The following is a 24,358-nucleotide window of genomic DNA, read 5'->3' as shown; positions in this document are numbered from 1 at the left end:
AAAAATACGGAAGAAAAAACTAAATTTCAGCTTGTTTGAAATAAAAAAACATCACTTTTCTTCTAGCCGTTCCTCCCCCATCTGTTTTTGTTATTTTTCTCTATCTTTTGGTTTTTTTTTGGGTTTTTATGCGAGACTCAGCGTGCCGACAACATCATTACTGATTCAGACGTGATGAGCAAATTTAGCTGGAAAAAATTGTCTGAAATTGGCGGAAAGTTCTAGTAATTAGGCTTAAGCTCATTTCTGGCGGAGCAAAATTTTTGAATTTAAGTTTGGAGGGGTCTGAAGGGTGGAAAAATGAAAAAAAATTTTTTTTAATTTTTTTAAATTCAAAAAATAGTCTAGGTTCACCAGCTTCTTTAGGCTTCTACCTCAATTTTTGGTAAGTTGGCTGAGTAGCGACCCAGTTAACCACTGTGATACGGAGTATGAAGGTAACGGGCTGTAATTTTTAGGATGTACACATCAAAATCAACTGAATCAGAAAATTTTTTTAAAAATATAGGTTTGAACGAAAAAATTGAAAAAAAAGCAAAAAAAAAAATTTATTAATTTTTTTCACTGTATTAAAAAATTTTAAAATTTGTTTTTCTTGTCGAATTGGAAGTAGAAGCACTGAATTTTGACATTAAATCGGATTTTTCAGACTTCTAGCTCAAATTTTGGTAAATTGGCTGAGTAGCGACTCAGTTAACCACTGTGATACGGAGTTTTGTTAGTTCTAACGGGAAAAATGTTGACTTCTGACCTTTTGAGAAAAAGTTCGAAAATTTGAAAAAAAAAATTGGAAATTTGAAAGAAAAATAAATTTCAAAAATTTTGAAAATGTTTTTTTCAACTTTTGAATTTTTTTTTGACAAAATTTTTCAAATTTTAGAAGGCCACAGAAATGTTATCAGTTCTTGAGGCTTCCAGCTATTTTTCCAGAAAATTTCAAAATTTTCCCTTAAAAACTGACAAGACTCCGTATCACAATGGTTAACTGGGTTGCTACTCAGCCAATTTATCAAAATTGACCTAGGAGCCTAAAATAGTGGATTAAAGGAGTTTGAAAAAACGTAACTTTTCAAAAAAAAATCGAATTTTATTGTAGGTAAAAGCTAATCGTAGGAAAATTGTGGCAATTTTAATTTTTGGGTTGAAAAATTATAAAACTTAATTTTTTCTTCCAATTTTAATGTTTTAAATGCAATTTTTCTAAACAAAATTCCTAAAGTCATCAATTTTTAAATTTTCTAAAATATAAAATAAAAAGTTCTAAATAATGTGGAAGAAAATCGAAAGGGTAATATTGAAGAAAACGGGGCGAAGACAAACTTTGAAATTTGATATTTCTTTTCCGATTGGGAAGGAAAAACGGGATTAGAAAAAGGCGCACTTTAGGACACTCAGATATTTGGGGCTTCATTCTTGGAAAAATTTGTTTTAAATTGGCTCACGTCACTTTTTGAAAAAATCAACTGTTTTTTGTTTTTGTTTTTTTTTTTTGAAAAATGCGAAATTTTCTGAAAACAAAATTTATGAACTCAGCTCACTGAGAGCTTCAAAATGACCCTCATATTGACTAGTTTTGGAGCATTTTTGAGTTGGTGGCCTAGAAAATCTGAATTTCTAGGCCACCAACTTCAAATTGTTGTAACTAGACGAAAAATCAATATTTTCAAGTACTTTAAAAACCAACATGTGTGAAAAAGCTATGAAAAATTTTGTGGCTTAGAAAATTTTAGAAATTCGGATTTCTAGGCCACCAACTTAAAGTGGTAGTGATTACGGAAAAAAATTTTTAATTGTTAAACAAAAGTTGTAAAAATTAAAAATGTTCCAATTGACATTTTCAGGCCAGTGAGCAATTTTTAGGCTTTGCTTTGGCCAACATAAATGTTGGTGGCCTAGAAACCCAAATAGATGGTTTTCTAGGCCACTAACCTAATATCTTTTGCCAAATATCAAAATAAAATATTACTATACATAAACTGACTTTTAAAGCGTTTTAAAATGTGGATTTTCCACCAAGTTATGGCGATCTGAAATTGGTGGCCTAGAAATCTAAATTTTCTAGGCCACCAACTCAAAATACCCCAAACCTAGTCAATATGGGGGTCATTTAAAAGCTCTAACTGAGCGTTTTTCAGAAATTGAATTTTTAAATTTTTATAATTGAACCAAATTGAAAAATGTTGACCCATCATTTTTTGAGAAAATCAAAAATTTCCAAAAAAAATATTATTTTCATAAAACAACAAAAACATGTGTAAAAGATACTCAAAAATCTACAAAAACTCTCCACTTCATAGATCTCTGTGCCGAACAAGTAGTTGGAACGAGTGGTAGTGATGGTTGGGCAAACAAATTCCCGGCAAAAAGTGATTTTTTCGAAAGCCACCAGGATTTCGGGGAGACGCAGAAATGTGAAGAGAGTGTACTTGTTGCATTGGGTAACCAAAACGACACAGTTTTTTCCTGAGAGTTTTTGAAATTTTCTTGTCTTTGGTCGTCTTTTTTTGGACACAAAATGTCTCAGGCTTGCGTGTTTGGCGGAACTATGGTTAAGGATTATGATGAATAGTGAGTCAGAATTAAAATTTTCTTAAAAATTTGAACTCGGCTCACTGAGGGCTTCAAAATGACCCCCATATCAATTATGTTTGGAGCATTTTGAGTTGATGGCCTAGAAAATTCAAAAAGTTTGGGTTTCTAGGCCACCTCGCTGTAACTTTGCAGGAACTTGATATTTTTTGAAAATTAAAAATTTATTCTGTCCGTAACAAATTGTATTTTGAATTTTATAACAAAACGAACATTTAGTGGCCTAGAAACCCCAAAATTTTGGGTTTCTAGGCCACTAACTTCAAATTGTCATAACTTTGCTGAAATTTTACTTTATTTTATTCAAAAATTACCCTGTACGTAATGAAACCTGATTTTGAATTTAATAACAAAATAAACATTTGGTGGCCTAGAAACCCCAAAAACTTGGGTTTCTAGGCCACTAACTTCAAATTGCCATAAATTGGCTTAAAATCAACATTATTAATTTTTCAAAAATTAATTTACAGTCTCAATTATTTTTTATTAGAGTACTTTTGCATAAATATAAAGTTTGTGGTCTAGAAATCCAAAAATTTGGGTTTCTAGGCCACCAACTTCAAATCTCTATAACATTCCTAAAAATCTATATTTTTTAGTTTTCTAAAATCCAAGTAACTTTCCAAAATTGATATATTCACAAAATAGTTTGACAATATAATTTGGTGGCCTAGAATTAAAATTTTCTAGTCCACCAACTTCAAATAATTTTTTTTAGTTTGGACTTCGATGAGGAGCCCCAATCGCGAACGGAACACGAGAAAACGTCGGCTTTCGGGTACCAGGTAAAAAAAATTAGTTTTCGATAAGAAAAAGTCTAAAATCCCGCACTTTTCACACCAAAAACCAGAAAATGCCAACTTTAAGTAGCTGAAATTTCCAATTTGGTACCAGAAAAAGAGAAAAGAAACAAAAAAAGAGTATTGTTTTGAGTGGGCCTATTTAGTATGCACATCGGGAAGAAAATTGGAAGAACATTGAAAAACAAGTCATAAAATCGGGCGGTGCATAGGAAAAAACACCATAAAATTGGTTTTGGCAACTTTTTTGGAGATTTTGGCCAAGAAAGAAAATAATTAGAGAAACGAAAAAACTTTTACTATATAATTTGAACATTTTTGAATATTTTGTCAGTTGAAACTTTTTTGATAGCTCTTACTAATGCAGAGATACGTTAGTTTGAAAAAAAGTGCGGTGAGAGAGCGCGCGAGGGGAGAGACGCAGAGACGCAGGGTGTCTCGTCGTCTGCGTCTCTCACCTCTCACCATTGACTTTGAACGCTTGTATCTCTGTTGAGAGCAAAGCTTCTATAAAAGTTTAAAAAGAGAAAATTATCAGCGTAAAATTCTGCGTCGAATGGTACAACTTTTGAAAAAAAATGAGTTTTTTTTTTTTTTTGTTAATTTCAAAAAAATTTTCTCAACATTTTGACCAAAAATTTGGTTTTCCTTTCAGCACCACGGATTTTTCCGAGCAGAAATCCCAATTATGCCACTGAGCCTTGCGGTGCTCTGCTGCTTCTTGAATATGCTAATCCCGGGGCTCGGAACGTTTTGGGCGGCTCTGTCGGTGCTCTGCTGCTCGGATTCCGGGAGGAGCTCCACTTTCAGATGTTTTATGGTTAATTTGTTGGCGGCTATGTTGCAGGTACAACTTTCAGGCATTTGGTAAAAAATTGAATTTTTTTAGACATTGCCAAAAAATGATCGAATTTTTTTTTTTCCAATTTTCTGGAAAATTATTAAATCTAATTGTATTTTTGAGTTTTAATTTAGACAAATTTCCACTAAAGCTAACAAATCTCCGTATCATAGTTGTTAACTGGGTCGCTACTCAGCCAATTTACCAAAAATTTTCTAAAGGCTGAGCTAATGGGAAATATGTGCAATTTTTTTGATGATTCTCAAAAAATTTGGCAAAAAATCCAGAACATCTTTGATATGTAACTCGGGAAGGACACTTTTTCTTTAAAAAATAGTCAAATGTAACTTAATTTCCCCCTAGGGTGTAGTTTCATGAACTCTTTGCTTTTTTTCCCATAAAAATAGATGTTTGAACAAGAGGAAGTAGAGTTCCTTGACGTAGTGCACTCCAAAAAAGAATGTGTCCCAAGAGCTTTTGGAAGGATTTAGAAAAAGTTGCAAAATGGGTTACTAATTCTGTTTTGGAAGACTTTTTCTCAGGGAGAAACTGTGACGAGAGAGCTATCTAAAAATTACCACTTACTAAAAATATTACTGAGCATAAAATTACAAGCATTTTGTTAATTGGCAACTCTTTTGTAGCCCCCTTCACTACAGAGATAGAGTAGTTTAAAGTTAAGAGCAATCCAAAAGAAGAAGGCGCCAGAAAAATTGTCATAACTCGAAAATTAATTAAGCTATCAAAAAACTGTCAACTAACAAATTATTTATCGTAAAATTTCCTACATTTTGTTAGTTAACAAATTTTTGATAGCTATCCTCACTGCCGAGATACAATGGTTTGAAAAGGAGAGCAGGGAGACAGCGCGCGAGGGGGAGAGACGCAGGGGCGCAGGCTGTCTAGTCGTCTGCGTCTCTCACCTGAAACTTTGAACGTCTGTAACTCTGTGGGGAGCAAAGGTGAAATCAAGATTTAAGTGCAAAAAATGATCATCGTGAAATTCTGCGTCGAGAGGTATTGTTTTTGAAAATTTTTGAAAAAAAAAATCCAAAAATTTTTTTTTCAATTTTTTTTCAAATTTTTAAGAAATTTTTTTTTCAGTTTCTCCTTTTCCCTATTCTCGTCGGATTTCTCTGGAGTGTCATTTGGGGTATCATGTTTATACAAATCGCCAGAAATTGGTTCATTTCCGACTTACACCACCGGGCGGACTTCCTGAGCTGGTGCCCGTGCAGCAATTGGTGAAAAATTATCAAATTAAAGATTTTGAGTTAAAATGTGTTAGTTGGCAAAAACTGTAATTTCTACCATGACAATAACGTATTAGTGATGTATTTTTTGAACATTATGTGTATTTTCTTTCTTTTTTTTTTAACTTTTTTAAAAATGTTTGAAAATGTTTTTTTTTTGTTTTCAGTTGAATTTTACTTGTTATTATGATAATAAAATGTCGAAAATATGAAGTTTGTCAGTATTTTCAAGAGAAAATTTTCTAAAAAATTCCGAAAATTTTTTTAATTTTTTATTGGTGCCGATGGCTCAACTGGTAAGAGGGATGGCTTTGGGAAAAGGTCTCGGGTTCGAACCCCAGAGCGGTTACAATTTTTTTTTATCTTTTTGTTATTGTGTTTTGTCAATTAGTTTGTTAATAAGAATATTATTTTCCCAAAAGAAATTTGAAAAAATTTGTTTCAAAATTTTTTTTCTCAAATATCAAATTTTCAAGCCAAAAAATTTCCCTAATTTTTTCCAGAACAAAACTCAAAAACCACCAAGTTCGACAAGATTTTCCCATCACAACTCCTACTATATATCATGGGAATATTCAGAGCCAAGTTGCTCAGAAATGGCTCCGACTCCTGTACCCTATGAATATGTGAATTTTCAGCCGGAATACGCAAATTTTAAATATCATCGAGATTATGTGACGTTTCTCTACTTTTTCACATTTTTATGTACCATTCCATCAATTTATTGTACTGTAAGAATGTGGATTTTCAATTTTTCCGCGGGATTTTTGAAAATTCGCAAGGGAATTCATCCGTATGTCTATAAGTCGTTTTTGTTAATGCAGACATGCAATTTGGCGTATACTGTACTGGATTTTGCACTGGTTCGGATTCCCTCAACTTCCATAGCTACAATTTATTTTTTGAATATGAAAAGCGACAGTATTGTTAGGTACTATATTGCTTTGTACTACTGCTTGGACTATTGTTGTCAGTTATTTACAGTGGCGTTTTGTTTTGGAAGAGTTGTAATTTTAATTAATAGCAAAATTAACTTGAAAGTAGGTTCTTTTTTTATGAAAAAACATTTTTTTTTTTTTTTTTGAAATTTTTTTTTTCGAAATTTTTTTTTGAAATTTTGAAATTTTTTTAGAGATGTCGAAATGTATTTTTTGGTTGGACTATACTTGTTGTGATCTTTAGTATGGGAGCAGCTTATCCACATATCACTCATGGTGCAATCGCCATGCAATTGGACGTTCCTTTTCAGTATGGCGCGATTATTTTGACAACTGAGTTTGTCATTGGAAATGTGGGTTTTTAGAGAAATTTTCGAATTTTACAGCAATCTCAAAGGGTTTTCACATTATTTTTCGAATTTTTCATAAAATTCTCGTCAATTTGGACCCCATATTGACCAGTTTCCGACAGATTTGAATTTTTAAACAATGTAGCGATGGCTGAACTGGTAAGAGGAATAGTTTTGGGTAAAAAAGTCACAGGTTCGACCCCCAGTGGTGGATAAAAGTTTTTTAGCGAGTGGCAATATAGAAAATAGTGAAAAATCATTTTTTAATTGGATTTTTTTTAATTTCAAAAAAAGCCCAACGCAACTTTTTTTTTATTTTAAAAAAATTTTCCAGGGAGCTCAAATAATTGGTGGGCTCATTTTCTCAACTTTAATTATAATTTTAATTGTCCTTCTGTGTGGAATAGTAATTTTCAAGGTGCATCGTCTTCGAAAATTGTAAGTTTTTCGGTTTTTAAATATTAAAAATTAGCACTTTTTCCAGAAGCCAGGCTCTCAACACAACTCAAAGGAAATCTGCGGAAAGAACTCTTACAGTAACCACTATTATCATTATTGTACCATTAATAATGACACAAATTTTAGCGGTATGATTTTTTTCGTAAAAAATTTTGAAATTGAAAATATGAATTTTTCAGGCCTGCAGCTTAAACCCGTCGAGCTTAACCGGATACGTCATTTTGCTCCGCCCACTTTTTATCGATTGCCGTGTAAATATCGTGTAATGCTATTTTTATTGGAATCATCCGGTTTTTACGAAAAAGTGAATTGAAAATAATTCTTAGATTTTTTTTTCAATTTTTTTAAATTTTTTTAATCAAAAAAAATTTCAGAATTTTTATTTCCCAATTAAAAAAATTTTTGAAGCAAATTATGGATTGTAGGTCATTCTCTCGGCATGACATCTTTCATAAAATAAGTCCAATAAATCATCATCGATTTCTCCAAGCAATATGCCTCTCTGCTGAATTTCTCGGAACGGGCGGAGCAGACCTGGAAATTCGATTTTTTTTTATTTTTTCGAAAAATTTTTACGCAGTCAGCAGGATTCGAACCTACGCGGGCAGAGCCCAATTGATTTCTAGTCAATCTCCTTAACCACTCGGACATGACTGCACGGGCTGTGAAGCAGCTTCATGGGCGTAGAGGAGAGTGGGGCAGGCGCAGAGGGTGGGGGAGGCTTCCCACTATGTTGCTACTACTAAGCGAATATCTCTGTCATCTTTGAAGATATCAAAAAGTTGTCAACTAACAAAATGATCTACACATGTTTTGAAATATATTGTTAGTTGATAACTTTTTGATTACACTACACCGAAAAAAGTTACACCAGTTAAAGGTTATTGATTTTAAAAATTTGATTGTTTTGTTCAAACATTTATAACTTTTCAGTAATAAGCTAAAATAATGTTTAAATTGTCAAATTATAAAACATTGTTTCATAATTTTTTTGTTAGTTGACAACTTTAAAATAACTTACACAGGAAAAAAGTTATACAAGTTGAAAATTAAAACATTTTTCAAAAAAATTTATTTTGGCATTTTTAGTTTAAACGTTTATAACTTTTCTATGAATCTTGTTATTTTACATTTGAAAATTTTTTTATATCAAAAAATATTTAATAACTTTGTCAGTTCAAAATTTTTGAATAACTTGAATGAGAGGAAAGTTATACAAGTTTAAAGTTAGAAATAAATTTATAAAAATATTTTTTTTTGCCTTTTGTCCAATTGTCCCCCTAAAACCAACCTGTTCTATCATTATTTATTCCAGCAGCCAATATAACAGGTACTGTCAAGTACATATGAATAGATAATAGCACGAGTACAGTATTCCAGGTCTGCGGGAGCCGCCGCCCACACAAAATACGCAGAAGCCGCCGGGAGACACTTCGGATTTGGGCTGTGTGCATTTTTTATTTGGAAATATCTGAAACGGGTATTTAGTTATAAAATGGGCATTTAAAAAATAATAGTTGAAAAAAAAATCATGGAACAGTGTTTAAAAATTGGAAAAAAAAATTTGAAATTTTGAAAAAAAAAACGTTTTTTTAATTTCTGAGATTTTCACTTATAACTCGAACATGGGCGGAGATAGAGGAAATTTGTCAGCTAACAAAATGTTCAGCATAAAATTTTATATTAGAAAATTTAAATTATAATTAGAAAAAAAAATTATAAATTATATTTTCCCATGAGTTTTAGAAGGAACTCAAAATTTTAGGTACACTTTAATTTGGCAATTACCTAAAACGTGTGCGGAGCTAGAGAAAAATTGTTCACTGGCAATATATGCAATATCAAATTTTACATTAGTTATAAGAAATTTAAATTTGAAAATAATTCAAAAAATTGGAAAAAATCATTATTTTTTCAGAAAAAAAATTTATAAAATACCCACTTTTTTGTAAATTTATATTTTCAGGACAACGACTTTCACAAGTATCAAAATAAGAATTAAATTTGGAAACTAACTATATAATAATCCAAATCTATAGAAAAAAGTGACCCAAAAACTGGCGTTCACCCGCCGAAAGAGCCCAAAGAAAAAAAAAAGAAAATTGAATAAAAATTTTCTGTGATTGTTATTTTTTCTCTTCCTTAAGCCGAAAACACCACGAGCTAGTCAATAAGCTGCTCGAAAATACCCGAAAAATGAGAAAACTGCGGGTAGAGAAAAGACAAAGTCATTTCCGATTAGTCAATGTTTCAGTGGAGCGTGAAATATGAAATATGGGGCGGAAATGTGCTGCTGAATGGGGAAGGAAACGGGGTGAGGGGGTAAAAAATGTTGAAAATGTTCACTAAATATAGTCTTTAAAAAGTAATTTTTTAAAATAAATTTTTGAAAAAAAATTGAGAGAAAAATTTTCATAGAAATTTTTTTGAATTTTTTTCCAGAAACCTCATAGATTTTCAGGGAAAACCGAGTTCATATTTTTTCAGTAATATTTTAAAAATCTACACCACGATCTACCCCTTGACCGCAATTTTCAGCCGCCTAGCTCAATTTTGGGTAATTTGGCTGAGTAGCGGCCCAGTTAACCACAGGGATACGGAGTTTTGTCAGTTTTAGAGGTACCGAGCTAAAAATTGGTTTGACGACTGGAAAGTTTATAAGGACTTCAAAAATAATATATTTATACTATTAAAAAACAGTTTTTTTTATTCAGAAAAAAAACTTTGAAAAAAAAAGCGTAATTTTTTTTGAATTTTTTTTTTCAGAAAACTCGTGGGTTTTCAAGCAAAAAAAATTTGTATTACATTTTAGTAGCATTTTAAAAATCTACGCCAAAATCTACCACTTGACCGCAATTTTCAGCCGCCTAGCTCAATTTTGGGTAAATTGGCTGAGTAGCGACCCAGTTGATCATTGTGATACGGAGTTTTGTCAGTTTTGAAAAAAGAAGGCTAAAAATTTTTAAATAAAAGTAGGGATATGTTTTTTTTTAACAAATTGTTTTAGAATCTTCCGAATAAAAATAATGGTCTCCGTATTTTATTTTTCAAAGCTTCATACTTTATTCGATATGCTAGATATATGTAAGAAATTTGGCTTAGTTTAATATAATTCACGTGCCTACGTGCCTACCGGCCGCCTATTTGATACCTTATCATGAGCACTCTTCAATTACCAAACATCTCAATTAGTCAAACACGTTGCTCTTTGATAAGAACCAATAAAATATAATTCTCATAACCTCTTTTCGGGTTCGAAATCAATAAATTGTTAATTTCGATAACACATTTTCAGTCATCATTCTGCTGAAAATGCAGGAAAAAAAGAAATTTGTGTTGACTGAAACTTTTGAAAAACTTTCTACTATCAAGGAAGACGAGTTAATTACATGTTTGCCTAGAGAACACTTTGATATCCCGTGGTGAGTGTGTTATTTTTTTAAATATATAATTGAACATTTTTTTGTAAAAAATTTAAGTTTCCCGGCATACTTCTAAGTACTTCAATCATGAACAACTTTTTATTATTGGTCAATGGTCAAGTCGCCAGTCGCCAGGGTGCCAGGCTGTCCCATTACAGTTTGATCTCCAAAAAATGCGGGAATTTTTTTCACTTAAAACAATATGACGTCAGCACGTTCTTAACCATGCGAAATCAGTTGAGAACTCTGCGTCTCTTCTCCCGCATTTTTGGTAGATCTACGTAGATCAAGCCAAAATGAGGCACACTAACACCACGTGTTCAATTTAAAAATTTCAAAATAATAAAACAATGTTTGAATTTTCCACCGGAATTTTTACAGTGAAAATTAATTTCAGGGCAATATCCATCAAGAAATTGGATGGAAATTTCTACGTATACTTGTGTTGTGAAAAAGAGCTTGGATATCCCAGTAATTGGTCAATCGAGTACAAGTCTACAATCCAAATAATGAAACCAGGAGGAATGGGTGTTAGCAGAAATTGTAAAGGGATTTTCGACAAACCATACAACAAAGGCTGTATCATGATGAAGTGGAAAAGTTTAGAGAAGAATTACATCGCTGACGATAAAATTTCTGTGTCAATTTGTGTGAAGATATTAAGAATAAAAGGTTAGTCGGGAAACAATACGTATTGTGAAAATCTTCATTTTCATTTGAATTTTAACGGATATTTATTAATTATTTGGTTTTTTTTTTTGAAAAACGCAACTTGCAGGGATTTCCAACCCTCCTTTGTTGCCTGAAAAGAAATTTGTGTTAACTCACACTATCAGGAATGTTTCCAGCATGGAGGAAGGAAAACTATACAAGGGATCGACAGAAGAGCGATTCCAAATTCCATGGTAACAGTTTTTCTTACCTTTTCTGCATTCCTCATGGCAAAATGATACGTGTGAATTACAGTGGTGGCCAAAAGTATATGCGTTTTTGGTTTTTTGCTAATTCTTCATAATTTTTAAATGAGTATAACTCACAAACTAAGCACTTTGGAGAGAAAAGTTTATCTGTTCAAATGTTGCTTAGAATCATGTCTACATGATAACATATAACCCAACATTTCAAAAAATTCAGGTCAAGAGATACAGCAGGAGACACCTCGCGAGTCCATTTTTGGCTATTTCTCTTGAAACGCCTGTAGCTCGAGAATGAAAAGTTTTCATGAAAAAAAATGTTTTAGTAATAAAACAATCTGCAAATATTTTTCTATCACATGCATATAGTCGTTTTTTTATCAAACAACCTGTAGAATAGAACGGTAAGTTTAATCTCGCGCTTCTCAAAGCACCGATTTGACCAACTGTTTAAAAACCAGGTCATGTTTTTCAAAAATATATTTTTGTGCATATATTTTAAATAACTAGTTGTATAGTTGAATTTTATTTACATTCTAACTGAAAAGCAAGTGTTAGAAAAATTTAACCACCATTTTTAAAAATTGTTCCCGACGGGTGCTGGTACTCCGCGAGTTTAACCTTACAGTTCTATGCTACAGGTTGTTTGATAAATAAACGACTATATGCATGTGGTAGAAAAATATTTGCGGATTATTTTATTAATACAACTTTTCTCATGAAAATTTCTCATTCTCGAGCTACAGGCGTTTCAAGAGAAATAGCCAAAAATGGACTCGCGAGGTGTCTCCCGCTGTATCTCTTGACCTGAATTTTTTGAAATGTTGAATCATGTGTTAGCAAAAAGACAAGATTCTAAGCAACAGTTTATCAGTTAAACTTTTCTCTCCAAAGTGCTTAGTTTGTGAGTTATACTCATTTGAAAATCATGAAGAATTAGCAAAAAAAAACAAAAACGCATATACTTTTGGCCACCACTGTATTACAGGGCGATTTCTTCCCAAAAAGAGAAAGGATATCTCAAAGTATACTTAAGCTGTCTGAAAGAAGTATCAAACGCCAGTGAATGGTCAATTGATACGGTGTTTGAGACAAAGTTGGTGTCTGGAAAAGGGAATAACTTCAGTCGAGAAGTGAAGCACAAGTTTGAAAAGCCTGACAGTTGTGGGCCTGAGGACTATATTAAGTGGGAAGTGCTGAAAGAAAACCACGCAGTTAATGATAGTGTTTGCGTTGAAATTCATGTCAGGATTGTCAAATATACTGGTGGGTTTTTTCCTCTGGACCTTTCTTAATTACTAAAAAAAATCGCAAATAAGTTGAGTTTTACAAAAACTAAGGCTCCCATGCGGCGTCGCTCAAACGTCGCACCACGCCGCCCTCACGCCGCGATTCAAATCTTTAAAGCGATGCGCGGAACCCAAAAAGTGTCGGGCGGGAGCCAAGTTTGCACCAAATAGTGTGACTGGGTATGTCACTATTTGGTGCAAACTTGGCTCCCGCCCGACACTTTTCGGGTTCGGCGCATCGCTTTAAAGATTTGAATCGTGGAGTTTGAGCGACGCCGCATGGGAGCCCTAAAAAACCAAAGCAATATTTTTTCTCAGATATTCCCTGTGAAGTGGTGACACCTGTGAAACAATTTGTCATAGCTCACACTTTTAAAAATATATCTACTCTGAATAGCAAGCCGTTTGGCAGAACAGAAGAACGTTTCAACATTCCATGGTAAGTTTTAGTGCCAAAAAAAAACGAAATTTGACGAAAAAAAATGTTTCTTCAATATTTTTTCTTCGGCCTAAGTTTCAGCCTAAGCCTAGACCTAAGTGTAAGCCTAAGCCTAATCCTAAGATTATGCCTAAACCTGAGTTTAAACCTGAGCTTAAGCCTAAGCTTAAGCCTAAGCATAAGCCTAACCCTCTTAAAAAGTTACAAGAAGGTTTTTCCTTGCGCTTGGAGCGCAAAAGAAAAGAAAAAGAGCTATTTAGACTTAGGGTGCCCAACTGGAATAAAACATTGGAAATCCCAATCCAACCAGCCTAAGGGCCCGAAAAACATACTAGGATGCCCAACTTGAATAAAATATTGGAAATCCTTATGACACACCGGCGGTATGGCGCGGCTTAAGCCTAAATAGCCACTTTTATCAAAATACATTTGAGCTCGCTTTGCGTTTTACAATAACTTCTCAGGCAACTCAAAAGTAATCTGTGGATATTTTTCAGTAATCTATGAAAATACATTTGAGCGAGGCGGTTGTAAACTAATCGTTTATTAACAAAAATATTTAAAAAATATCATACACCTTAGAATATCACGCCTTAATTTAGAACTTATTTTTGGTTCATAAATGTGAGAGAAAGAAGAATAGATCATCGGAATCGGAATTAAATATCATCAGAGTAATTATATTCATCAAATGTCTCACTTTATTGGAGGGTTAATTTGATCAATATAAAATTATTTCTCAGTAATCTGAATAAAGATTATCATTAAGAAACTTAGAAATTTCGTAATATTTGAAGGGATGCGAGCAATCTCTACATATTTGCGATCAACCTTTGGAGATTTTTTTTTAAAGTAAAGTTATAGAATACCAATATTCAAATTCCTATCTCATGGGAAGAAAAGTTCAAATTCTGTACCTGCGTATATTTTTTTATAACTCCGTTCTTCCCACAAGAAAGGCCTTCTTCCCATGAGACAGGAATTCAAATATCGGCAGCATTCATAGGTACAGAATTTGAACCTTTCTTCACATGAGATAAACATTTTATATTGATCAAATTAACCCTCCAATAAAGTGAGACCTTTGATGAATATAATCACTCTGATGATATTTAATTCCGATGACTAATCCATTTTTCTTTCTCTCACACTTATGAACTGAAAAAGATTACTAAATTAAGGAGTGATATTCTAAGGTGTGATAACATATGATATTTATTTTTAAATTTAAATAAAGTTTTTTTTTTAATTTTTGCTAAAGAACGAATAGTTTACAACCGCCTCGCTCAAATGTATTTTGATAAAAGTGGCTATTTAGGCTTAAGCCGCGCCATACCGCCGGTGTGTCATAAGGATTTCCAATATTTTATTCAAGTTGGGCATCCTAGTATGTTTTTCGGGCCCTTAGGCTGGTTGGATTGGGATTTCCAATGTTTTATTCCAGTTGGGCACCCTAAGTCTAAATAGCTCTTTTTCTTTTCTTTTGCGCTCCAAGCGCAAGGAAAAACCTTCTTGTAACTTTTTAAGAGGGTTTCATATATTTTATTAAAATCGGGGCGAAGCCCTGATTTTAAATCCATATTGTTTTTTTTTGTCTTCCACTTGCAACACCCACAGAAGACTAAGAAAGAGAATGTGTTCTTTCTGATGAAGTAAAAATCATCATAAAATCTTGAAAACTGAGAGCAGGAGGTAATATTTGAATATATTAGGTTGTAAATGTGTGTCTCTCTGTGGGTGGGGTGGCGATGTGTTGGCAGCCAGCCCTTCAACGAACTGTATCTCCCGCCTGTATCTCCCTTCAAAGTGAGAATTGGGTTACAAAAATTTGAGGGAATATGAAAAAAGGTGTGAGGATTTCAAAAATGTTATTGTTGAAACACCAGACCAAACCACTTTTTCTGTGCAAGAGGCAAAAAATTAATTTTTTGAAAAATTTCAAACTGGCACAAAATTTTTTCAAAAACAAATTTTCACAAATTGTTAATAGATTTCATTTTTTATAAATATTGTTCATTGAACACGAAATAGAAAACAAAGATTCATCAAAAAATGAGTGAAAAATCGCAAAAATTCGAAAAAATCAGTGCTGAAAAACTCGATTTTTTGGCGGTGCTGAAAAAAATTTTCACTAAAATTTTTTTGAAACTCAGTTTTTCGGATTTAGCGACAAATTTTAAATCTATATTAAAAAACAAAATTAAAATTGATCTCAGATTGAGTGAATAATAAACGCTCAAAGTTGAAAAATGAACAACGCAAAAACGGCAGTAACTTGCTTCAAGGTCGGTTATCTCAGTGAGTTTTCACTCAATTTTCGAAATTTTTTTCCTCTATCGCTTTAAAAATATTTGTAATTTCATTTTTTTTCCTCAAAATCAAAATATCTCAAACGACCGCCATCCAACGAGAAGGGAAAAAAAAAGTTTTTGGAAAAAAAATCAAAATTTTTTTTTCTGCCTTGATTTTCAAAATGAAAAAATCACTTTTTCGGAATAATTTTTACTTTAAAATGTACCTACGATCTTTTTATACAACAATTTCACCTTGGAACCAAAGATTTCTCAAAGACAACAGCGCACGAAGCGGTGGTTTGCGAAAAAACACGAAAAAAACACACCGAAGTGGGAGGGGGGAGGTCAAAATTGCGAATTTGACTTTGGAGCTCTCTAAAAGAGCTCATAGCTGATGGATCTGGATGATTTGTATGTTTTTCGACGCATCTCGTCGAGTACTATAAACTGCTAAAAAATCTCGTAAAAATCGCAAAAACTCGAATTTTCCTGCAAAAAAAAGAGGCGAAAAATGAGAAAAAAAACGTGATTTTTGGAGGATACTCGAAAATACTCTTTATATCTCGGCTCAAAGAGCTCCAATCTTTCTGAAAAAAAGCATACAGAGATGGGGCAAGCTTCTTGAAGAGACAGCAAAAAACCGCATCAAAATCCATCCACCCACCGTCAAGTTACACGCGCGTTTTCAAAATGAACAAAAAACAGGGCATAAAAAAATTTAGACGCCCGCACCCGGACTCGAACTTTTGTCGGATTTTGAAGCTTAATATCTCGGCTCCTGTAAATCGAAATTGGCTCAAAATTCACAAGAAACCTTATCCTGCTACGGTCCTGCTGTCATTAAATTTTCGTGAGCTTAGGGAGAAAACTGACAAAACGCCAAACTTTCAAATTTTAAAAAATAGTTGAGGGTCATTTTGAAAACACCTTAAGCTCCATAACTCGGCGAGTTTTGATGGAATCAATTTGAAATTTTACACGGAAGCTTCTTAGTGGCCTTTACGTCTCTGTGTTAAATTTCGCTTTGATCGGCCAACGGGAACCCTTTGAAAAATGAAAAAAACGCTGTAATCCTAACCCTAAATAGCGTCAGTGGCTAACGCTCCCCCACTGACGCCAAGCCTAATAAAAAAAAGAGTTAAGGACGTACATATATGTTTAGGAGACTATCCATCCGGCGTGATGCCAACGGATTTTTTGGAGCTGGCCTGTACTGTGCGGAACAAGTTTACAAAACTCACAAATGGACAATATCGACGGATTTCGAAATAAAGTTGTTAGCTTCTAGCGGGAACTCGTTGGTCAAAACGGGCAAATTTATGTTTGAGAAAACAGGATTCGCCTGGTTTGACCGTTTTCTGACTTGGAAAGACTTAGAGAACGGATACGTGGTCAATGATAGTGTGACTTTGGAGGCGCATGTCAAGGTTTTGGGCGTTACAGGTAATATATGTAGAGCTTGAAATTTGAAATCACTGCTTGGAATTTATTTAGATTCTCCTCGTCCAAACACTCCAGGTCTCGAGTTTACATTTTCCTACCTTGTCAAGAATGTGTCACGCATCAAAACGGGCTTCACGTATAACAGCCCGACTATTGAAAGATTTGGGATCCCGTGGTTAGTCGAGAATAAGTTTTAGAGCAAATTTCCCGCCAAAATGACAAGTTTTTTGTTGGGAAAATTGAGAAATTTCTGAAAACTTCGTAAAAAATTTTTTAGAAGTTGCTTTTTATAGGAAAATAGCAGTCAACGAGAAGGACGGATTTCTTATTTTAGCACTAATTTGTGAAGATAACAAACTTACTTCTGGAAAACGCACAATAGAAACAAACTTCGAATTGAGTCTGAAGTCACTGAATGGGAAAATCTTCACAAAGTATGCAGAGAATGTATTCGACGTGCATTATGTATACCGTTTCGTGCCTTTCGTAGACTTGAAGGACGTGGAGCTGATTGATGGCAGGTTCATTATTGAGGCTTTCATAAAAATTATGAAAATTAATGATAATTAGGCGATTGATTGAAATAAAGTTTTAAAATTTTGCATTTTATCGTGTATTTTAGTAATTTTAAATCTTGATCACGATTTAAATCGTAATAAATACAATACAATACAATACAATACAAATACAATTTGCTTCAATGAAACAGTTTTAATGATTCATGTGGTGTCAGAGTGTCCCATTTCGGTTTGATCTACGTAGATCTACCGGAATGGCGGGAGTTTGTACGGAGAATTCTCAACTTAATTCGCATGGTTAAGAGCGTGTGCTAGCGTCGCATTTTTCTGTGTAAAAATTTCCCGCATTTTTTGTAGATCAAACCGTAATCTGACAACACCTGCTACGGAAAGATATTGTTTTTGAATCTTCAGCCAATTTCCACCATACTTAGCAAGCTCCGTATCACAATGGTTAACTGAGTCGCTACTCGGCCAATATCCCAAAATTGAGCTAGTGGCCTAAACAAAATTATAGTGTGAAATTCAAAAAAAAACCATACAAAGAATACAAATTTTATTATCTCAAAACCTATACGTTTCGCAGTGGTGTGGAAAATACATTTTCTTTGGGGAAAAAATCGATAAAATACAAAATACTTGGGGGGCTGGGACGGAATATTCAAAATAAATATTAATTTTTGCATTACTTCCTCTTCTCGAATTCGGCTTGAATTTGTTCAATCGATTTTCCTTTGGTTTCTGGCACGAATTTCCACGTGTAGAAGATGAAGAAGGCGAGGAATCCGGAGAAAATAAAGAATGAGTATTGTTGCATGAGATTCTGGAAGAAAATTTCGGTTTTTAAACGGAAAATGTGAATTTCAAGTGATATGCAAGAGCGCTCTATTGAGCAAAATGCAAATTGAGGTTTTGAATAGTTTTTAGAGCTAAAAAGACTTGACTTTACCGAAATTGAAGGAAAATAGCAGTTTTTGACCCAAAAATTCAAATTTCCCGCCGACCGCACTATGCAAATGCGCTCCAATGAGAAAATGACAATAAATTTGTTTTTTGTGCGGCTCTGATGCTAATTTGGTGTTTTTTTTCGCAGGAAACCGCATTACTTCACTTTGAAACAACCAAAATTTCAATTTTTATCTAAAAAATTTGAATTCCCCGCCGACTGCACTATGCAAGTGCGCTCCAATTAGAAAATCTGCCAGAAAGCTCAAAATTGGTAGTTTTTGTCAGTTTTTTGTGATAGAAAATTTTCTAAAAATCTAGCGCATATTGCAAGTGCGCTCTAATGATAAACAAGTTAACATTTTTAATTTTACGAGTTTTCATCATTTTTCAGAATGAAAATTGCATTTTCGTCGAATTTTTCCGGGAAAAATATAATCTAGGCTCAAATTTTCTGAATAGTCCAAATTTTCACACAAAAAACTCCGAAAACTCACATTGATTGGCAAGAAAGTGAGTCCGACGAGCAAATTGGCGGCCCAGTTGACCATAACAGCGATGGAGTTCGCGTTTCCACGAGCCGACGAGTCGAAGATTTCGGAGACGAAGAACCATGGAATGGCTCCGGGTCCGGTGGCAAAGGAGATGACGAAAAGGAGCACAAATCCGATGGCTGAGTAGCTGGCCCACTGGAAAAAATTTTTAGAATTTTTTTTTTCAAAAATTTTTTTTTCGAAATGTTTTGTTTTTGGTATTTCTGTACAAACCTTGTCTCCTCCACTGTTCTGAATAGTCAGCGCACCAACGAGAAGCAGTGTAGACACGAACATTCCAGTCAAACCGGCCAGCAAAAGTGAGCGGCGGCCGAATTTCGGGTGGTCCACAAGCCAGACCGAGATCAGAGTCATAATCACATTCACAGCCCCCATACCAATTGTCGCGTAGAATGGCTCATTTCCAGTCAAACCGGCTCCACGGAAAATTACAGTCGAGTAGAACATTGCGACGTTGATTCCGGACAGCTGTTGGGCGAGCATCATCATAATGGCGATGGACATTGGCCAGAGCAGGGCTCCCTGGAATTTTTAGAGGGTTATACGTGTAAAAATTGAAATCTACGGGTAAAGTTACCCTATTTTGAAAAAAAAAATTAAAAATTTTTTGAAAAAAAAAATTTCAAAAAATTTTTGATTTTTTTGGAATTTTTAGATTCTTTGTTTTTTTTTTCAAACTTGCCATCAAAAATCACCAACAGTCAAAAAATTTCGCCAAAATTGGCTAAACTGTAGTGAGATTTTGTTTCAAGAAAATTTCAGAATTAAATTTTTTTTTAAACAAAAAATTCCACTTCTTTAAAAAGCAGTACAAATATCACATTTTTGAATTCCCCAAACATTTTCCACGCGTCACATCAATTTTTAGCTCGATACCACCAAAACTGACAAAACTCCGTATCACAATGGTTAACTGAGTCGCTACTCAGCAAATTCACCAAAATTGAGCTAAAAGGCAGAAAATTCGCGAATATGGGTAGATCAAAGAGATTTTTTGGAAATATAGACAAAATTTGAGTAAAGTTTAATGGTTTTTCTAAAAATCGACTTCGGTCTTTTCTGGAATTTTTTTCGAAATTTTTTTCCAAATTTTCAAAAAAAAAGTTTTTTCTAATTTCGTGATTTTTTATTAATAATCAAATTTAGCATCAAAAACTGCTCTTAGTCAAAAATTTTCAGCGCATTCCCACTAAAACTGACAAAACTCCGTATCACAGTGGTTCACTGAGTCGCTACTCAGTCAATTCACCAAAATTGAGCTAAAATGCAGAAAAACCGCGAATATGGGTAGATCAAAGTGCTTATTTTAAAATCAAGATGGCATTTTTGTGAACTTTAATAGTTTTCAAAAAAAAATCGAATCGAAATTTTTTTTCAAAAATTTTTTCGAATTTCATGATTGTTTATTAATTATCAGATTTTACACTAAAAACTACCCATAGTCAAAAAATTTCAGTCAATTTCCACAAAAACTCACAAAACTCCGTATCACAGTGGTTAACTGAGCCGCTACTCTGTCAATTAACCAAAAAATGAGCTAGAGGCTTGAAAACTTGGGAAAAGGGATAAAAAGTGACAGGAAATTCAGTAAAAATAGTTAAAAATTTTAAAAATTCCAATTTTCCCAGTTTTCGACAGTTTTTGTCACCTTGAACATATCTCCCATTTTTGGCTTCTCCTGGACTCCGGCGGCGGTGGCTTCTTCTTGCATTGCCTCAATTTCAGTTGACACGTCTTCGGTGTCACGGAGCTTTTTCAGCGCGCTTTCAGCTTCGTTTCTCTGTCCGCGGACAGCCATTGTGTACCTGGAGAGTAATTTATTTGTAAAAAGTTGAAAATCTGGGAAAAAAAACTGAAAATTACATTTTTCAATTGTTTTTAGCTTGGAAAATATGTTAAACTGGAAGAAAAACCTAAGAAAAACTAGTTTTCAAACAAAAAATTTGAATTTCCCGCGGACCGCATTGTGAAAGTGCGCTCCAACGCTGAACCACGTGTTTTTCTCATTGGAGCGCGTTTACAACGCAAGGTGGGCGGGAAATTTGAACTTTTTGGTTTTGCAATCTAAAATTTTTAGTATTTCACCCACTTTGGAGACTCTGGGCACAACATGAGCAAAGCCAACTGAAGAACGGCAGGCACGACGGTGAAGGCAAAGATCAGTGGCCAGCGGTCTCCGGTTCCGAGGAGATGTGGGAGCCCGAAGATCTGAGAAACCAAAATTGCGATGGTGACGAGCAATTGGTGAAGGGATCCGAGCATTCCACGGAGGTTGTTAGGGGAGATTTCGGTGAGGAACATTGGTACAAGGGCTGAGGAGAATCCTGGAAATTTTAGAATTGGAAATTTGAATTTGGCGTGGTTTTTTATCTCAAAAACTCGTGTTTTTAGTCTATTGCGAAATCGACTTTCTAGCTTAATTTCTCGAAAAACTATTGATTTTCCAAGATTTTTACTAATTACATTGATTTCTGCGTATTTTTTTTACTCCTAGGTCTAAATTTTCAGGCTTTTAGCCCAATTTTTACAATATTTGGAAATTTGGCTGAGTAGCGACCCAGTTAACCATTATGATACGGAGTTTCGCCAGTTTTGGTGGTACCGAGCTAAAAATTTGTGTCACGACTGGAAAATGTTTGGGGAACTCAAAAATGGAGTACTTATGTTGTTTATAGAAAAATAAAAAATTTAGAAAAATTTAGTGAAATTTGAAAAAAATTTGAAAAAAATCAAAAAAAAAAATTTTTGAATTTTTTCCCAAATTTTCTGAAAACCAAGTCACCTACCACAATTAAGCCCAATAATCAATCTTCCCAAAATAACCATTGGGTATGCTCCAACTGACTTAGCCAATCCCATCAGAGCCGCCGCGGCCAGAGCCAAAAGATTATTGTAGAACAGAGCTCCACGTCTTCCGACCTTATCGGCCAACCATCCTGAGGAAAGACCTCCAATCATACCACCAACAGCGAATACGGATACTGCGACGGACCTGGAAAATTTGGAAGAATTTTTAGAAAATTTGTTTGAAAACTAAAAAGTTTCTGACTAAAAATCCAATTTTCACGGCAATTTTCAAAAAACTAACCACGCCAAATCAGCATTTTCTCTGCTGAGCTCCTTGTCGAAGAGATCCTTGTGTGATCCGATGATCCATTCAGTGATAAGCTGAAAATATTAATTTTTCATAAAAATTGAAAGAGATAGCAAACAAAATTTTACGCTAAAAATATTCAGCTTCAAATTTTGCATATTTCACTAGTTGAAAGTTTTTTAATAGCTCTTTTCCCTGCAGAGTTACACCGCTTCAAAATTTTCAGGCGAGAGTGTGTGGGGTGAGGGGAGACGCAGCGTGGCGTCTGCGTCTCCCCCTCCCACACACTCTCTCGCATTCAAAACTTTAACGCGGTGTATCTCTGCAGGGAAACGAGCTAGCAAAAAAATTTTAAATGAAAAGATGTTTAAAATTGAGTGTTCTGTATTTCTAGTTTATTTTTAATTGTCAAAAACTTAAAGTTTTTTTTTGGAAAAACGATATCTCAAAAATTTGAAGAGATAGAGAAACGTTGTCAACTGAGAAAATGTTAAGCTCAAGTTTCTAAACATTTTACCAGTTGAAAGTTTCTTGATAGCTCTTTTCCCCGCCGAGATACACTGCTTCAAAGTTTTCGGGCGAGAGAGCGTGAGGTGAGGGAAGACGCAGCGTGGCGCCTGCGTCTCCCCTCCCACACACTCTCGCCCTCAAAACTTTAACGCGGTGTATCTCTGCAGGCAAGGAAGCTATCAGAAAACTTCCAAATGCAAAAATGTTCATAATTAAATTTTCTATCCAATAGTCCTAAAACCCACCCCTCCTGGAGCATTTACACATCCGATATGGTATCCAAATTGGAAGGAGGCCAGTGTGATGACAAATGCGGAGAATGCGAGGCATTTCGTGAGTTTTCCCTGCAAAAAAAAACGTTTAACAGGAGAAATTTTTGTGGTAAAACTGAAGGTTTACATCCGGAAAAATGATTTTCTGCGTGGTGGTCCCGGGGGTACTGTAGCTGCTCGGACTCTTCGAGCTATCTGACAAGCTCGCGGTTGCCGAAGTGTCACTTCTTGATTTTTCCGACATTATTTTAAATGAATTTTCTTCGAAATAAATATATATTTTCTAGATTTAGACGGAAAAAATCAATAAGTTCACGGTTTTCTATTTCAATTTTTCCACTAATAAAAATTCAAAAAAATTTCTCACCTCTACTGTTCTTGACTGGACCTCCTGCAGGGGAACACTAACATCATGGTCGTTGACACCCATTTCTGCAAAAAAAATTGATTTTTTAGGAGTTTAAGGGTAAAAAAATGATGAAAGTGAACATTTTAATCTTTGATATAACGGGGAAAAGGGAATTTAGACGGAATCTAAGTAGTATTAGTGGGGGAATTTGTTTGTGTGCCCAAGGTATTTACACAGCTGAACCCCCGCCGAATTGAATAGGGGTATAATGAAAGGGTTGCGGGTATGTACTCGTGATTTTTGGAAGTTTTGAGTTGGTAAATAGGTCTAATTGGGAGGTTTGACTACTTTAAAATAGCAGGAAAAAGATAGAAAACTTGATGCTGATCATTTTTGCAGTTGGAAACATTTTGATAGCTCTTTTCCTTGCAGAGATATAGCGCTTTAAAGTTAGAAGGGCGAGAGAGTGTGTGGGAGGGGAGACGCAGGCGGTGCTAGCAACCTGCGTCTCCCCCTCACCCACACTCTCTCCGAGATTTCTGGCACTGAAATCTTTGAAGCGGTGTATCAGCGGGGAAAAGAGCTATTAAAAAGCTTCGAAATAGTGAAATGTTTAGAATTTTGAGCTTAAGACTTTGAAATAGCAAAATTTTCAAAATATTTGCAATTTTAAACCAGAAAATTGAATTTTTATTGATTCCAAAGGGAAAAGGTACCAGAAAAAGTCGGAAAAAAAAAGAAAATAACCCATACAAGGTCATGTTCACTAGAGATATACACTAGATAATAGAGACGCAGAGAAAAAAAGTTTTGTGATAAGAAATAATACGTTCTATTGATAAGTGATAAGAAGTATCATAATGGTCACTAAACCCTTAACTTTTCGGCTTTTAGAATATTCAATATCTGTCCTCAAACAAAAAACTGTACGATTTGAAGGGGAAAATGTATGCTAACGTGTTTTTGATGCGGAAATTTGCATTTTTACACAACATATTTTATTCGTGGGAATTTTGGAAAAATATAAATTTGAAGGTATTTGAGGTGCTAGAGAATATTAGGAAAGCTTTGAAAACATGAATAGT

At 34.3% G+C, this 24,358-nt stretch overlaps 4 protein-coding genes, 5 non-coding genes and 1 pseudogene across 11 annotated transcripts; 5 read left to right on the top strand and 5 right to left on the bottom strand.

Annotated features, from left to right (window-relative positions):
- Positions 1-2,004: 2,004 nt before the first annotated feature.
- Y51H7BR.10 lies at positions 2,005-2,067 on the bottom strand. Its single transcript, NR_050879.1, has one exon. It is a non-coding gene; the product is annotated as an Unclassified non-coding RNA Y51H7BR.10 (non-coding RNA).
- Positions 2,005-2,067, top strand: Y51H7BR.11. Its single transcript, NR_050880.1, has one exon. It is a non-coding gene; the product is annotated as an Unclassified non-coding RNA Y51H7BR.11 (non-coding RNA).
- Positions 2,068-2,323: 256 nt separating this feature from the next.
- On the top strand, positions 2,324-5,658 carry Y51H7BR.7 (Protein stum homolog). Its single transcript, NM_061584.5, has 4 exons — positions 2,324-2,568; positions 3,308-3,374; positions 4,045-4,236; positions 5,335-5,658. The coding sequence occupies exons 1-4, from the start codon at positions 2,516-2,518 to the stop codon at positions 5,476-5,478; spliced, it is 456 nt and encodes a 151-aa protein (NP_493985.3). The 5' UTR covers positions 2,324-2,515; the 3' UTR covers positions 5,479-5,658.
- A 421-nt stretch (positions 5,659-6,079) lies between these two features.
- sru-41 lies at positions 6,080-7,538 on the top strand (annotated as a pseudogene). Its single transcript has 5 exons — positions 6,080-6,523; positions 6,616-6,774; positions 7,106-7,209; positions 7,256-7,358; positions 7,410-7,538. Coding segments are annotated over exons 1-5 (939 nt in total).
- Positions 7,539-7,557: 19 nt separating this feature from the next.
- On the bottom strand, positions 7,558-8,708 carry Y51H7BR.8 (ABC transporter permease). Its single transcript, NM_001038251.3, has 2 exons — positions 8,522-8,708; positions 7,558-7,764 (listed from the first exon to the last, which is right to left on the bottom strand). The coding sequence occupies exons 1-2, from the start codon at positions 8,682-8,684 to the stop codon at positions 7,643-7,645; spliced, it is 285 nt and encodes a 94-aa protein (NP_001033340.1). The 5' UTR covers positions 8,685-8,708; the 3' UTR covers positions 7,558-7,642.
- Positions 7,795-7,892, top strand: Y51H7BR.9. The gene has a single exon (NR_050878.1). It is a non-coding gene; the product is annotated as an Unclassified non-coding RNA Y51H7BR.9 (non-coding RNA).
- Positions 7,806-7,887, bottom strand: Y51H7BR.t1. Its single transcript has one exon. It is a non-coding gene; the product is annotated as a tRNA-Ser (tRNA).
- A 1,759-nt stretch (positions 8,709-10,467) lies between the features above and the next one.
- On the top strand, positions 10,468-17,635 carry math-45 (MATH domain-containing protein). The gene is made up of 8 exons (NM_061582.6): positions 10,468-10,652; positions 11,050-11,324; positions 11,431-11,557; positions 12,555-12,832; positions 13,174-13,294; positions 16,751-17,031; positions 17,083-17,206; positions 17,325-17,635. Exons 1-8 carry the CDS (start codon positions 10,543-10,545, stop codon positions 17,599-17,601), a joined length of 1,593 nt encoding a protein of 530 aa, NP_493983.4. The 5' UTR covers positions 10,468-10,542; the 3' UTR covers positions 17,602-17,635.
- Positions 17,636-18,090: 455 nt separating this feature from the next.
- Positions 18,091-23,356, bottom strand: fdgt-1 (Facilitated glucose transporter protein 1; the record flags this gene model as incomplete). Of its 2 annotated transcripts, none has more annotated exons than NM_061580.7 (9): positions 18,091-18,372; positions 18,992-19,183; positions 19,262-19,570; positions 20,697-20,853; positions 21,138-21,372; positions 21,835-22,040; positions 22,137-22,216; positions 22,898-22,996; positions 23,292-23,356. In NM_061580.7, the coding sequence occupies 9 exons, from the start codon at positions 23,352-23,354 to the stop codon at positions 18,235-18,237; spliced, it is 1,479 nt and encodes a 492-aa protein (NP_493981.1). The 2 variants fall into 2 exon arrangements, with proteins under 2 accessions (NP_493981.1, NP_493982.1); NM_061581.4 differs by lacking the exon at positions 23,292-23,356 and adding an exon at positions 23,052-23,168 and having other exon boundaries at positions 18,235-18,372.
- Positions 18,564-18,635, bottom strand: Y51H7BM.2. Its single transcript, NR_101660.1, has one exon. It is a non-coding gene; the product is annotated as an Unclassified non-coding RNA Y51H7BM.2 (non-coding RNA).
- Positions 23,357-24,358: the final 1,002 nt, after the last annotated feature.

Source organism: Caenorhabditis elegans, chromosome II (assembly GCF_000002985.6).
Source record: "Caenorhabditis elegans chromosome II".
In the NCBI taxonomy this organism is placed as follows: domain Eukaryota; kingdom Metazoa; phylum Nematoda; class Chromadorea; order Rhabditida; family Rhabditidae; genus Caenorhabditis; species Caenorhabditis elegans.
The sequence above is the reverse complement of the archived record's forward strand: the minus strand, read 5'-3'. Positions and strand labels throughout refer to the sequence as shown.